The 16,057-nt window shown below is 42.6% G+C and overlaps 2 protein-coding genes across 10 annotated transcripts in view; both read left to right on the plus strand.

Annotated features, from left to right (window-relative positions):
* Positions 1 to 12,042, plus strand: part of TMEM245 (transmembrane protein 245) — a 104,380-nt gene extending 92,338 nt beyond the window's left edge. For all 7 annotated transcript variants that reach the window (XM_055271563.2, XM_063636146.1, XM_055271562.2 and 4 more), the window contains one exon: positions 6,725 to 12,042. In XM_055271563.2, the coding sequence (XP_055127538.1) occupies positions 6,725 to 6,770 (46 nt within the window). In that variant the 3' untranslated portion in view covers positions 6,771 to 12,042. The remainder of the gene's footprint in view (positions 1 to 6,724) is intronic.
* Positions 12,043 to 13,601: 1,559 nt separating this feature from the next.
* CTNNAL1 (catenin alpha like 1) overlaps positions 13,602 to 16,057 on the plus strand; it is a 68,967-nt gene continuing 66,511 nt past the window's right edge. For 2 of the 3 annotated variants that reach the window (XM_055271571.2, XM_055271570.2), the window contains exon 1: positions 13,602 to 13,891. In XM_055271571.2, coding sequence (XP_055127546.1) covers positions 13,751 to 13,891 — 141 coding nt within the window. In that variant the 5' untranslated portion in view covers positions 13,602 to 13,750. The remainder of the gene's footprint in view (positions 13,892 to 16,057) is intronic. The other variant, XR_010119997.1, reaches the window with a different exon arrangement.

Raw genomic sequence — 16,057 nt, forward strand, 5'->3', positions numbered from 1 at the left:
TGCTCTTTAAGGAAACTGTAAAGCAGTCCTGTGTTTACCCCCATCTCCAACCCTACTTCCGGAGTTACTTGATGTCACCAGTTCCTAAGCCTTATGGGGGATTTCGCTGAATAAATCATAATGTTTCCTGGCCTTTCTCACTACTGGTTTAAGATTCAGCTTTTTAGGGTCTTGTGTTAGTCTGTTTTTCATTGCTATAAAGGAATTCCTGAGGCTAGATTATTTATATAAAGAAAAGAGGTTTATTTTGGCTCACGGCTCTTCAGACTCTACAAGAAGTATACTGCCAGCACCTGCTTCTGGTGAGGCCCCAGGAAACTTCCAATCATGGTGGAAGGAAAAGGGGGAGCAGGTGGGTCACATGGAGAGAGAGGAAGCAAGAGATGACAGACTCTTCTAAACAAACTACTCTCACCTGAAGGAATAGAGAAAAAACTCATTTATCATTGTTGGGGAGGGCACCAAACCATTCATGAGGGATCTGCTCCCGTGGCCCAAACACCTCCCACTAGGCCTCACCTTCAACATTAGGGATCACATTTTAACATGAGATTTGCAGGGGACAGACAGCCAAGCTCTATCACGTATGTCAGGTCATAGCAGTCCCACCCACTTTACACCTTCTTAGAATTTGTTGCTGTTGCCTGTTCTTTTTTTTTTTTTCTTTCATGGCCTTTGCTGTCTGAGGTGCAGCCACGCTGGCTTTCCATCAGGCCTCAGATACACCAGGTGCCATTGAAACTCTGGGCCTTTGTGCACGCTGCTTTCTCTATCTGGATAATCCTCCATCTGGATAATCCCCCATCTTTCCTTCTTAACGAACTCCTAACTATTCAGATCTCAGTTCAAATGTCAGTTCATCAGAGAAGCGTTTCCTACCCCCAAGATTAGGTTATGGCCTCCATGCCAGTTTAATGTGTTTATAGTTTGCACCTTGTACTTTTTTTTTTTGTAGTGCAGTTTTCATTTATACACTTGATTATTTTTCTCTCTCCCCCATCCCAACTTGACTATAGATGCTGTTACTCCCAGGACCAAGTCTATTTTAATTACTGATGTCAACCTCTGTCAACAGTATTTTGTACTCAGAATGCTCAGTTCGTAGTGGAAGGAATGAATGGGCTGTGAGGGAGTAGTATCTACAGAAGCATGAGCTCTGAAAGGGCTTGGCTTTTTCTAGGAATTTGTATATTGTTACGGTGTGACAATAGAGGATAGACGGTTGCGTTTTATTAAGCAGACATATCTCTTAATTCCACACTGCAAATAAACTTGTTAGACTACTATCTTCACACAGATGAATGCCTATTCTCCTAAGGAAAGATTGTAGGAAGGAAGACCTTCTCTCTGATGCTCACTGTTGATAGTGAGAATGTAGTGGATACAGCACAGCTTTGGGCTCCCAACTATTTTGGCCTCTACTGAATAATCAGAACCTTTCACTTCCTCTGTTCTCTATTAATAGTGGGCTTGTTTAGAGAGATGGGATGTATAGGGAAAGGCAAAAACACCCCTGTAATCATGCATACTTTCTTGATTTTTGGACAGGATAATCAGACTTGCTTTGATAGACTTCTTTCACTTCTACTAAAAATTGAGCAACAGTCTCTGAATATTAAAGCCCAGAAAATCCTGTAAGGCATATATCCCAGGTGCTCTTCCGGGGATGCTATTCTCCATATTGTAGTTTTCCTTTGCCTTCTGTTACACCTTGACAGGAAGGTGACAACTGGAATGTGGTTCTTTAGGAACTCAGCTTTATCTTTCTCTAGGGAAGATTTAGTAACTTGTGGCTGTTTTTGTACACGCTTTCTTAACCTGAGGTTTATATCTTTCATAATTAAATACCCAAAGTGCAATCAAAAATGAGTATCCACTGGGCACAGTGGCTCATGCCTGTAATCCCAGCACTTTGGTAGGCCAAAGCAGGCGATCGTTTGAGTCCAGAAGTTTGAGGCCAGCCTGAGCAACATGGTGAAACCCCATCTCTGGGTCTCTGCAAAATGAGGTTTAAAGATACTCCCCATAAACCATCCCCACTTCTGTAGATCTTTATGCTAACCCTAAGAATTTCAGCTGGGGTCCACTCACTGTCATTCCACTTTAGAAGATTGAGAAAAGAGAGTAAACGGGCTGGGAAGGGAGTACATTTGATTTACTTTCTGTTACTTGAAAATTTCCTGAATCTGCTCATCCTCTTTACTCCCAGTGGTGTGACCCACTGCCAGGATTTCTTCAGCAGCCTCTTTACTGGTTCCTGCCTCCAGTCTGGCCCCCCTCTAGTCTGTTCTTCATAGTACAGCTTCTCTGATTTTTCTGAAACATAAATATTCTACTCTGCTGCTGCTTAAAATTCCCACAGCGGCTTCCCATGGCCTTCAAGATAAAGCTGACACATTAATTTGCCCTGTCAGACTTCTCATGCCTTTTTTCTCTCTACTTCTCCGGATTCGTCTCTGTGCCGTGTGCCTTGCATTTTATTTTTCAGCCGTATTGAACTTGTTTTAGTTACCAGAAGGCGGTGTCATCTTTGCAGTGTTGTCCTCTCTGTAAAGAACACCACTTCCCTCCTAGCCAAGTCCAGTATCATGGTGTATACTCAAACTACCCTTTTTGTGAGAAACATTACTGAAACTCTGAGCTAGGTAAGAAGTCCTTGCTGTGTCCCTGTGGTATCTTATACTTCTGTTGGAACTTAATACGCGTTTTATAGATGTGTGTTTAATTCATTGTTTTTTCCCATCAGTTGGTAAGCTTTTTGAAGGTGGGAGCTGTATCTAACTTTACCACTGTTTTACCACTCCTAACATGGTGCTTGGCGCATAGTAAGTGCTAGGTGAAGATTTGGTGAATTTGTGGATTAGTGAAACCAAAAACAGAATACAACCTTGAGGCTGATAAAAGAGGATGGGACATAGTAAACCCTAGCCTTAGAACTTTATTCCAAATTTGTTGGAAGGGAGGGGGTATGTATAATAGTGGTTGCATGTACTCTGGCACAGGATTGTATGCTGGTGCCGGTGTAGGAAATAACACACTCAGTGCTGGGGAGCCAGCTAAGTAAGTTAAATTAGTCAGTTATAACTTTCAGGCATCCATGACTTATTCTGCATGTCTAGGAGGCTGGAAGTCAACAAGTCTTGAGTTGTTAAATCGTAAAAGATTTAAACATTTACATGGAGGGAAGAGGGTAGGGAGTGAAATGAATTTGTAAAGATCTCATTGAAAGTTTGGGGCAAGCAGATCCCAAAATATTTTCAAAGAGCAAGGAATAGTGAGAGACTACACTGCACAATCCCTATTGCTCTGAAAGGAGGTATAAAATGTTCATAGTCCTCTAGCCCCCCAGTCACATGTGGTCCCATTCTGCATTGCTTATTCTTTTTTTTTTTTTTTTTTTTTTTTGTCTCACTCTGTCACCCAGGCTGGAGTGCAGTGGCGCGATCTCGGCTCACTGCAAGCTCCGCCTCCCAGGTTCAGGCCATTCTCCTGCCTCAGCCTCCCGACTAGCTGGGACTACAGGCACCCGCGACCATGCCCGGCTAATTTTTTTTGTATTTTTAGTGGAGACGGGGTTTCACCATGTTAGCCAGGATGGTCTCGATCTCCTGACCTCATGATCCACCCGCCTCGGCCTCCCAAAGTGCTGGGATTACAGGCATGAGCCACCGGGCCTGGCCACATTGCTTATTCTTAGATGAGAAATTCTATATTGTGATTCCTTGCAGCATAATAATCCTTATAATTTGAGAAAGAATACTGTATTTAGATGGTTCAAGTAGGATGTTAAACATTTTCAGAAAATAGTGAAAATGCAGTATTTAGTTCTCTAATGTAGAGAGTTATGGTTTTATGAGCTTTACTTATTAGTTAGAGCTGTGCCTCTGGAATAAGCCAAAAACCAAATAATTTCTGCATCTCTAGACTATAGATACTGTTTTCCTGGAGATAATTAGAGGTTTGTTAAAGATCAGTGTTAACTTCAGTAGGGTTCTATAGACACACACCCCTCCCCCTCCATCGATCACCCTAACAACCTACATACCTAGAGAGAACATTGAGATGAAAGACCCTTAGTAACTGATTTTTAAGCTTGCTTCAGGTTGTTGGTTTTCTTTGTTTTGTTTGTGTGTTTTCCTGAGTCCTTTTGGAGACTTTCTTGGCCTGGAGACAAAATTGAATAGTAGGTAGGGATTTCAAGGTTACAGCTAAGCTTACTTGTCAACAGAGAGCAGTGACTAGGCTAACCATAGCCTTAATCTTATTTATTGTGTCTTTGCCCTGAGGCAGAAATCTTCATTCATAATTTAGAGGAAATGAATAGTTAATAGATATAAAATTACAGGTATCTGAGAAATTTGAAAAGATGTCAAAGAACCCTGTTGGGTATTAGAAAATGCTTTGTAGTATTAGCCAGTTTTTGACTATTGCTTGCAAAGATTTTCCAGGGCTTTTCAGAATTAAGTGCTACCTGAAATTCATATTGTCTGAGACAGCAGCCAGCTTGGCCTGTAGACAAATGTAAAAACACAAACTTGGGTGAGACTGTGAAAAACAGCTATCTAGAGCTTTAGTTCTCACAGGAGTGTGGGGGTGATTTTTTTCTCCCCAGACAGTTTCTCATGTCTGGAGTCATTTCGATTGTCATTCTAGTTGGATAGAGGCTGGGGATGCTGCAAAACATCTTATAATGCAGAAAAATTTCAAGATTGAGAACCACCGATTTGAGATAGATATAGATAGATAGATATTAATGCATATAAACATACATGTGCATATACAAATCTTCACTTTTGGACTTGTTTTCAGAATATAAAAGTCTTTAAGGAAAGAAAATTCATTTCAATTATTAGATCAGCCAGCATCTTTAAAAATGATTGGTGTATTCATGTCACACATGAACCCTCTCAAAGCCTCAGGAGCCATAGCCAGGAGACTCACAGTTTTTCAAAGTAGAGCTGTGCTAGTAGAGGCGTGCTTCAGAGATCCAGAGGCTTAGGGCACCATCCTTGAAAGAGCCTTGAGATAACTGAACATCCTTAAAGGTAATTTCTTTTCTGTGACATTTTACCTGTTCCCCTCTTGACACTGAAGTACTTTCCTCATTGATTGCTGCAAGGTTAGTCTCTAATTGATCTCTGCCTTGCCTATGGGCCTCCTAAATATTTGTATGAATTGAGAGTCAGGAGAGAAAAGGAGTAAGGGAGGGGGCTTGATTGTGGAATTACATTTGAAGTTCAGATTGTTTGTTTTATGAGTTTTTAGGTGATTGTACCTAATAAAAGCTTTTTGTTATCTTTAGTTTCTACTACTGTGAGCTGTTCCTTAGGTTTTGGAACACTTACTTTATATTGTACTTCAATTTATTCCTCCTTCCCTTCTTCCCTCCCTTGCTTGTTTTTTTTTTTTTGTGGGGGCGGGGGGTGGTGGTGGTGGTGCAGGGTCTCATTTTGTTGCCCAGGCTGGCCTGGAATGGCATGACCTAGGCTTACTGCAGCCTCAGCCTCTTGGGCTCAGGTGATCCTCCCACCTTAGCCTCCCAAAAGTATAAAAATTAGCTGGGTGTGGTGTTATGTTCCCTGTAGTACCAGCTACTCAGGAGGCTGAGGTGGGAGGATGGCTTGAGCCTGGGAGGCAGAGGTTGCAGTGAGCCGAGATAGCAGCAGTATACTCCAGCCTGGGCAACAGAGTGAGACTTTGTCTCAAAAAAACAAAACAAAACAACGACAACAAAAAACTGTAAAGTCAAATATTTTTCTGTATTTCTAATATGTGGACTTATCGTAAAGGAGCAATATAACTTCTGTCTAAAAGGATGGTAATAGACTGTGCTTTGTATCTGTATCACTGTTGCATAAACATCTGGTCCCAGCCTCTCTTCATCCTGATGTACTGCCAGCCTTGGTGTGAGGCATTTTTGTCTAATATGGGTGCTTGAGCTCATGTTCATTGATAAATTCTGACCCGGCCATTTGGCTGCCAGCACAGATGTAAATTTAACCAGGTGATTTATCTCAGCTCAGACATGTAAATTATGTAGCAAAAGCAAAGCTAGCTACTACAGTCCTGAGATAGACACTTCATGTGTGCAGCAGCCAGGCACCGTGCTCAGCCACCTTCATCCAGCCCAGATATTACCCGCCAATAACATCGTTCGCTTAGCTTGTTTAATGTGGGTTAGAAACAGTTCAAGTACAAGGTCACTTGATGAAAAGACCTAACCCATTTCTCCTGCACTGAACCACATCCCTTAGAGCTTGGACTCTCTGTTGGATTACGATTTCTATTTTGTAATAAAATGTATCCACTTAGCATTTAATCTTTGGTCTCTTAGTGGTTTTTCCTCTTTAACATCAATCATCATATCCACTTCCAACCAGTAACAAGGTGGAAGAGCTGAAGAAGATTGCTCTTCTCTTTTAAGGAACTGCCCAGAAGTTGCACAACACTTCTACTTAAATCTCATTAACCAAAGCGTAGGCATGTGGTCATGTGTAGTTTCAAGGGAGTCTGGGGAAATAGTCCTTTGGACAATGGATCCAGCAAAAAAATGGAGTTCTTGTTAATGAGAATGAGCAACAACTAGCAGACTTTGAAACAATACTCAATGAAAATCTTAAGAAAAAATAGTGACTATATAATCTCATTAGGGCTCCAAAAGATTGTAAAAATAGGATACTGTTTTATGGTAATCAACTAATCATTCCATCTTTTTTTCTTTTAGGACTTTCCGTGACATTTCTGAAGATCTGAAATCTTCAGTAGGTTGACGTGGTTTCCTCTGCAGTGATTTTTCTAGGAAGTTCAAATTTGACAGTGAGTTCAGCTCAGCTGTGGCCTTCTGCCCTTTCAGCTGTGCCTAGCAAGCAGAACCCAGGAAAGAAGCAGAAGCCTCCTGGCCTTACATACAGAATGCCTGGACAAGAGAGAACTTGCTGCGGGCTGCTTTGTATTTTAAAACATAGCTTGAGAGTTCAGAGTTGGTGGTTTGCTCACTTAACTGTTGTTAAGATGGCTTGAAAAGTTTCATTTTATACACTGGTGCCCTGGCTTGAAATTTTTCCACTTTGGTTATCTATATTACTATATTATATATTTATAAAGTTATTTTAAGAACTCTAAACTACCTGCTGTTAAAAGAATAGATGGGGTAATTTTTTCCTGGTTTAAGAAATCTATTGTTAAACTTTTCTAAGACAGTCACTTTTCAAGGAACAGGGCTTTCACTTTTGAGTGTGTAGTCGAGTGAGCAGGAAAAATGAATCTTCTACCCTTCTCCCACAATGTATTATACGCTCTTTAAGAAATAATAAATCATAAGTGTAAGGGTGGGGTGGCTTATTTGATGTTCAGTTTTATATTGTAACCCTGGGAGATACAAAGACTGAAGCTCTTCCTCTTCTTCCTTTTCTCTTCACGCTCCTTTACACTATTGCCAAATTATAAAACTTGGCTGACCACGTTGAAGTGAAATACTTATTAAGCTGCTATGAATGGTAACAGTATGATAAAATTCATGCTGTTATTAGGTTTTCTCCTTCCAGGTGTTTGAAGTGAAAAATCTCAGGTGTAGCAATACTCTGATTTGTTAAATGTATCCGTTTCATTATTTGGAACTCTGCCAATAAGTTTTCAGCAGAATTTTATATTTATGTAGTATTTTCCCATCTCTTAGCACAGTGCCTTGCACATGACTCTAAATGAATGCTTGTTGAATTGAATTGCAACTTTAAAAATATCTCAGATATTGCAATAACCAGCATAGTGCTTTACATTTTACAAAGTCCTCTTGCACGTACTATTTCACAAGTACATCACATCAGCTTTCATATAGCTATATATTGTTTTACATCAGTTTTACACTGATGGAGAAGCTAAGGTTCAGAAAAGTGACCAACTCAAAGTCGTAAAGTTTAGTAGGATTTGGCCTCAGATCTTTGACTCCGTTGTCTGCAGATTCTGCTGTATTAGTGTTCCTTCTAAATATTGTATGCAGTTTTCCCAGTGTTAAGAGATCGGTGTTGCTATCCATTTGTTGTCAATGAAGACTTGTCCTATAGTATATGACAGGGCTGAGAGTGGACTGTAGTTCTTAGCTGAACCCTTTCTACTGTTTAAAACAATCATCAGGCCTATCCTCTGCTCCCAGGGGAATGTGGAAGAGAAAAGAGTTCTTGGCCAGGCTATAGGTGGTGGCTCACATCTGTAATCCCAGCACTTTGGAAGGCCAAGGCGGGTGGATTGCTTGAGCCCAGGGATTTGAGATCAGCCTAGGCAACATGGCAAAACCCCATCTCTACAAAAAATAAAAAAAAAAATTAGCTGGGCATGGTGGTGTGCCTATAGTCTGAGCTACTTAGGAGGCTGATGTATGAGGATCACCTGAGTCCAGGAGGTCGAGGCTGCAGTGAGCCAAGATGGTGCCACTGCACTCCAGCCTGGGTGTGAGAGAGTGAGACACTGTCCCAAGGAAAAAAAAAAAGTGTGGGGGGTAGTTCTTAAGTGTTGAAGATTTCCTTTTTGGAAAGTATTTAAAGGTAGAAATATTAATAATTTTTCCTAAAACATCTCCCTAAGAAGTCACTGATAATTATAATTAGTTTAAATTTATTCTTACACTGCTTAAGAAAAATTTCATTTAGAAAAGGCTACCATGAGATCTTCTGACTGTTTGTATGGAGTAGACTGCATACAGATCTCTTTATTTCTATTATGAATCCTTTAGCGATTATAATCAGCTATTCCACTGAGTATTAGATTTGGTCACTCAGTAACTCATGTTTTTCTTTAGTCAATCATTCATTCATTCACTAAAACATTTCTTGAGAGTTGGCTAAACTCTAGGCTCTGTGCCAGGCACTGTACAGGGTGATGGAGATCACTCATAAGAAGGCCTCTTGCTCTTAGCCAGATCATATGTAATACTAAATTTAAATTTTTTGCATTAAAAGGCTAAAAAATCATTTTTTAAAATTATACACTGGTTGATTTATAGATGTAATTAGCATATATTCATAAGAGACAAATATATACAATGAGTTACTATACATATACAAAGTGATTTTAGCTGTATAAAGTGATATTGCAAAAAACTACAGCTAATGTTTCTTTCTGGGTAATTATTAGCATAAATATCAGGTTCTTAGAGGTCTTTAAGAGAATAGTTTAGAGCTACCAAAATTAGCAGCAGTGATGTAATATCACCCTGATATACCAGGAGCAGAGGTGCCCCAGAGTGCTTCACAGCCATGATCAGGAAACTTGAACTGCCCCATTGCTACAGCAACAGCATAAGGACTGGGAAGGTCCATTAGCTGGGGAGGTCTTGGAACCGTCCGAGCCAGAAAGAAGCATTCCAGCATGATTCTTCAGATGCAATGAGGAAGGTTTACAGAATTTTCACAGGGCAACAGAGATCAAGTGGTATGAAAAGGTAGGAGTTTTAAGCTCAAGTCTCAAAGATAACCTACCTTTGCATTCTCAGTCAGCATTTAATCCAGAAAGAGGAAGTTTCTTCAGGAACAGACCATACGTTGATGAAGTAGAAGTCACTTCAGTAAAAACCGAGTACAGAACTTGGTCATAATATCTTGCATTTTATAGATTTATTAAAGATTAGTTTCAAGTTCACATTCACTATTCAGTTGTAAACCGAATGGATGGGAGGGGAGAAAATAAAAGCTCTCCGCACAGGTATGCTCCTCTCTTTTCTGAGAGAGAAGGCATGGGATTTTCAGCATAAATTCCATGTTATGTGAGTGCTGTTTGAGTTCTGAAGTTCCTGTCAATATCTGTTCCTGCTAGTGATCTCTGTAAGACCACCTTACATGCTGGTCTTAGTTACTGTTAAAATTGCAAGGTTTCTTCACACCCTCTTTGATAAGAAGTGGTTAGCTGGCAGAGCTTTCCCTTGACTTCTGAGACTAGTGTGGGTTGACCCATGACAGTGGGAAGAAATCCAACATGTTACATGGAAACCTTGTATGTAAACAAACTCTGTAGCCTTTGAAAGTGGAGCTGCTTTTTACAGTTAAAGGACTACTAAATGGCTTGCAGATGAGATCTTCTGGCTCACCTTGATTTTCACATGAACCCAGTGTGACCTATCTGGATTTCCTAGGACCTGTAGTTTCCATTTGGGTTATATTAGTGCCTCAGGATGTGTCACTACTGCTCAAGAAATACTCAGAAATTCAGGCTGTGAGGGGTTAGATTAAAGGAAAGTAATTTAGGTGAGCTATCCAGAGCTTTCAACTTCAGGGTTTATAGGAAAAAAAACAAAAATCATTAGGACTTCTCATACTCTAGCCCTGACCTTGCAGTCTCCTCTGAGGGACCTCCTAAGACCCTTAAAATAATATTACAGTAGGACTTTGAGTGTGCATTTCACAGTGGAAATAGCCTCTGGCTAGCATTACTTCCAAATGCTAGTTCCAGCTAAAAACAAATACTTTTTATTAGTTTCTTGTCTTTCAACATTCTGCCATCAAAATATATTCATTTTATTAACTTACTGATTATTGGGAACCTGCAAAAAAACACATGCTGTCTGCAGCCACTGATTGGTTATTTTTGATATGAGAATTATAAATCAAATTGTTCTGTCTACTAGAGTTAGAAATTCTGTGCTAGAATGGGACTTCTAAAATTAGGTGGTCCTGTCACTTTCTAGAGAAAGACACAAATTCATAGGTTTAAGTGGCTTGTCTGACATACACATACAGCCAGTTAGTAACAATTCACAGTAGAATAGAGTTCTTTTTTTTTCTCTCAGTCCGTTGTTCTACTTCTCTTTCCTTTTCTTCATGGTTGAGCAGCTTTTGGCAAAATGTGTTCCTTATAGCATAGTTCCAAGAGATGTTAATAGATGTAAGAGAAAAAAAGTGTGTGTGTGTTGGGGGTGGGGGATTGCATGGTCAATTAAAATGAAGGAATGCTGAGTTTGTTTCCTTTCTGTAGGACTTCTAAGAGTTTTGAACATGCTATTACACATTGTGAATTTATAAAAGGGGACAAATACTATTTGGCCTTAGACTGCACTCCCCTTCTTTATTCCTCAGAGCATCTCAAAGGACTACAGGGTCCTTTGGGAAACATGGCCCTTGATCAAGTTTACAGCTCTTTGAGAAGACATCCCTAATGGAAATACTGAGTGGCAGATCTATTACTGTGGTACCATGTAGTGTGTAATAAATCTTGAAGTCTAGAAAGCAAGTATATTTGCTGTTTAGAGCTATACTTAAGGTATAGAGATTCTTTTCCACCTATGATGTGTAAAATCAGTATTGTGTTTAATTTTGCAGGTTTTTCAAGGATCAACTAATGTGCAAATACAGTGGCGATATAGAGATATTACATTTTAATAATGCTTTTGTATGGCACTTTATAGTTTTCAGACACCTTTTGTAACAGCCCTGTGAGACAGACAATATTATCCTTGTTGTACAGATGGGGGGGGCTCTGGAGGCTCTGAAAAGGTTTTGGTGATATTCCCCTAAGTTTATACCACAAAATGATGGAGCCAGAATTTAGTTGCAGAACTTCTGACTCCAAGTCCAGAGTTTTTTACTAGACATCTGGTTTCTTACTAGCTTTTTGCTAGCTTTTTATTTTACAGTGAAAAGTATGGAAGCAAATCCTGATCATTTTGGCTTATTATCAAATACCATTTATTTTTTATTGCAGAGACCCAGCAGATGTAACTCTCATTGTAGCCATCCCAAAGAAAACCCTTCTTTGCCCTTTGCAGTGCCACTTATTTAGGTAACTGAAGTGTATTTCCAGTACAATTTGATTTTGAAGTAAGATTTGATATAGAGTTGTAATTGCTTACATAACTCTTTGAAAATGTATCATCCCTGGGTTCTGAGGCGAAGGAGGCAATTCAAAAGTAAAAAAGAACATTCGAATACAATAAATACCCTCTGTTCTCACACAAATGCTGTTTCTTAGCTTTAACTTGCATTGACAACCTACTAATGTAACTTCTTTGTTAATGTGAAATATTTATATTTTGAAATAAAATTACTAGTGTTGAATGAATCGTGGTAAACTTAATCTCCTGTGTGTTGAAAAACTTGATCTTTTGTGAAGCCAAACTTTCATGAATCCATCCATCTCCAAGGCCTTCTGTCTTGCCATTTCCTCCGGCACCATTGTGTACACTGAATTCTTAAGAGATACTGTCAACTTCGTAAGGGAAGGTGTGTCCAGGAAGTGGACACTGGGCGCCTTAAAGAGGCCAAGGGCCCTCAGTGCACAGGGGAAGGTGGCCTTGTGATAGGTAAGGAAGTGGTGAGATGGTTGGCTGAGGAGAATTGTAAGAAAAAGTTGGATTGAGGACCTGTCCTTTTTGAATGAAGAAAAAGAAGCTGAAACTTGGCTATCTTCAATACCAAAGGCAGTTGTGCAGCACTGGTAGATTGATGAAGCTGAAGTGGCAGGTTGAAGCACGGTGAAGCGCCTTTCAACGGTGCTTGGGAAAGAGCTTTCTGATGCCTCAGGTTGATGTACCCAGCTCATCAATCTGGTGTTATAGAAGAAGAGATGATCCAGGCCAAGGTGTCCAGGTGGACTTGCCAGCCTCAGATTCTTTTTTACTCTGATAGGTTCTCGCTGGCAGATATGGTAGTTGACAAAACATTTCTTCATGCTTCTCAGTCTGTTGCTTAAGTGTGGAATTCCTTCACAGCGTGCATACTGCTGACAACCTCCTTTTGGCCTTGCTCCTGGAGACCTTAGAATAGGAGTCTTCAGCTCCCCGCCCCCATCGTGGGGCTCTGTGCGAGCTCAGGGTTGTGCTTACAGAACTGATTCTTAGCCTTCCCCTCAAGTGAGTTGTCAGAAATACACACTTGGTATTTTCATGCAATAAACAGTTATGAAGAAACTGCTCTGTGCCTGGCACTAGGAAAAAACTTTGAAAAATAGTTTTAAGAAGTAGTGTTGAACAGTAGATGAGGCTTTTTCATGTTTCTTTTAAATTTCTTTTGAATAAGTCTAAACAGTAGTGTGAAAGATATACTGATTTCTTGCCGAATACCCAGATACTCCATTAATGATTGCATTATCAAATATTCCCCCTTCAATCCAGCTCAAAGTGTTAGTGAGAAATACATGGTGAAAGAATGAGCAGGGTGGAGTGGAAATTGGACCTTCCGGAGAAGCCCCAGGAAGACATTACCACTGGAATTCCCGTCCCAGGGGAAAGGCCCCTCCCAACAGACTTAATTCTGGTTTTGGTCTACCAGTTTCAACCCCAGCACAGCTTCCAGAAGTCTTTGCGGGAATTCAGAGCTGATGTAGGACAAATCACCTATCGAGAGGACGGGAGGCTTTGCTGGGGGCGGTTGTCTGTCCAAGTAAGAGGAGGCCATGTGGCCGTGTGACTGAGATTTGTTTTGTTTCTCCTCGCCACCGTGGCGAGAAGGTGCCTGGAACCCATGGAAGGGGTCTGAGAAGAGATAGGGGCGGGGCCATGTGGGGGCGGGACCCGGCTTAGGGGGCGGGGTTGCAGGGAGCCCACCGTAGGCTGGACTGCGGGGGCGGGGCAGAGGCCGGGGGTGGGCGGGGCCATACGGTGACGGGCAGTGGGGCGCAGGGTTGGGGGCGGAGCCCTAGGGGGGCGGGCCCCTGGGGGCGGGGGCTCGGTTGGCGCGAGTGTCCTGTCGCCGCCGCCTCGGGCTGGTGGGCTGACTGGCGGCAGGCTCGCCGTGGCGCGGAGTCCCGGCTGCGGGATAGACCGAGGGCCATGGCCGCCTCTCCCGGACCCGCCGGCGTTAGCGGCGCCGGAGCAGTCTACAGCTCCGGCTCTTCAGGCTTCGCCCTCGACTCGGGACTGGAGATCAAAACTCGCTCGGTGGAGCAGACGCTACTCCCGCTGGTTTCTCAGGTAAAGTGGCGCCTGGCGCGGCCCCTCTTCTCCCTCCCGCCGCGGCCCGCGATGGCGGCCGCCGCTCGCACGACCGGACGGGAGGCAGCCGCTGCCCCACTTTCCGCGCCGGCACTGCGGCGTTGTTGTCGGACCGCCTGTGTGGGGCTCCGGTACGGGCCTCGGTCCGGGCGGCGAGAGACTGGATAATCCAAACTCCGGCGGCAGGGTTGAGTGGACTCGGCAGCAGGGGAGGCTGCGGGGCTGGGGTGCCGGCCTGGGCCTTTGCCCCCAGTACCTGCCTCGGGTCTGTGGCTCCCGGGGGCCCCCGGCCGGGCGATGCCCCCTCCGCGGGGCGAGTGGTTGAGCCCAGCTCCCGAGGCAGAGAGGACCCCCGCGGGGTCCCCCGCTGGCACTTAGGGCCCTCCTCGATAATCGACTCTGTCACCAGTTCGCAGCCCAGTCCCGAGCCCGGCTCCTCCGCCTGGGGTATTCCTCCTGGCCTCCCCGCTCAGCGTGCGCTCCCTGATCCTTTGTCCCTCCCCGCCGTAGGTCAGTTCGCTGGCCTCCCATTCATCCCGGCCACCCTACCCCTTCCCCTGAACCTGCTGCTGCTCACTTCTGCCCGCTTCTGTCCGGCCTCGTGGAAAAGTGACGTGGAGACTGTCTGACAGTTAATCCAGATGCACACCGTTTTGCCAAGTCCCGTTTGGGATGTGTGCATTACTGTATTTACCAGTCAGCTAACCGACGCCCTGAGTTTTAGGAAAGTTTTTGTTTCTCTGAGCTGGGTTATATGCAGCTTCAGGGCTAGAATTCCTCACTTAGGTCTGTGGTAAGATGCCAAGCACTGTGGGGAGTGAATTCTGTGCCTTCGGGAGCGCGTTGGCGATGTGTGACTCATATCTAGGTTGTAACCACTTCGTGACTCATACTAGGATTACCAAGATTTTAGAGGTAGATGAAATCTTAAAGATCATCTGACTTTAAAAATTCTTTCTTTAGCATCCTTGACACCTGGCCACCAGTACCCTGCTTAAACATGTTTAGTGAAGGGGAGACTGTAGCTGTTGCATAGAATTCTAAATGCTATTATCTCTTCTCCTGCCCAGCCCTGCAAATATTTGAAAACAGCAGCCACACATGTCCCCGGATTCCTGTTATGCTGGTTAAATAAACATCCCTATTTTCTTCACCTTCGCATGGCTAACAGAGCAGTGATGTATTACCTGACACTTTCCCTCCCTTTTCCTGTGTCTCATAGAGGCTCTGACCAGTGGGAAGGGCTACTGGGATCTCGCAGTAATGTCAGAGCCACCGCTCCTCCCCTATCTCCACTAGCACAAACACAGCCAAAATAAGAAATACTGGAGCAGTTTTAAGTGGCAGAGAGATAAAAGAGTGATGGAGTTCAAGTTGATAGTATTTTATCCATTTTTTAAATAACACCTATGTAATGCTTACTATGTGGTAGGCCGGGTTCTAAGTACTTTGTAAATATTAACTCATTAATTCTCATAACAATCATGTGAAGTTGGTATATATTCTCGTGGTATGGGCGAGGAAACTGAGGAATAGTGAGGTTAAATAATTTGCCATTAGGGCTTTCAGTAAGTGCCAAACTGGGATTTGCATCCAGGTACCCTGGCTCCAGAAGGTTCTCTTTGCTACACTATGCTGTGTCCTCTCTAGAGATTAGAAGCAGTAATGAGGTTTAGAGAAAAAGATAGTACACAGTGGAAAAACAAGCTAGAAAGTCGTAATCTGGAGAAATGGCAACTTTTCACAGTATGCACTGCTAAAAATGTATCAATCTTACAGCTCTGCATTGTGTAATTCTGGGGTAAAAGAAGCCAGAGAAGGGTAGGAGAGCAGAGGAAGAAAAGTATAAATCACTGCTGAGAGTTAGAGGTCAATGCCAAAGGGGAAGAATGCCTGCCTTTTTTTTTTTTCTTTTTCCAGTTAAAGCTTTGTTCAGGGTCACAGCTGAGGTTTTGCATCCCACACATTGTATGTCTACAGCTCCATCTCTGTCACAACACCATAACTGATATTCCTCATAATTGACTGTCCTTAACAAGAAAAAGTTAAAATCAAGAAGTGTATTAAGCATTGCCAGAATACTCGGTTAACAAAGCAGGGAAGTACAATTTAGAATGATTTTAAAGTTTCAGTGTTAGGAGATTA

The sequence above is a fragment of the Symphalangus syndactylus genome, chromosome 3 (assembly GCF_028878055.3).
Source record: "Symphalangus syndactylus isolate Jambi chromosome 3, NHGRI_mSymSyn1-v2.1_pri, whole genome shotgun sequence".
NCBI lineage: Eukaryota > Metazoa > Chordata > Mammalia > Primates > Hylobatidae > Symphalangus > Symphalangus syndactylus.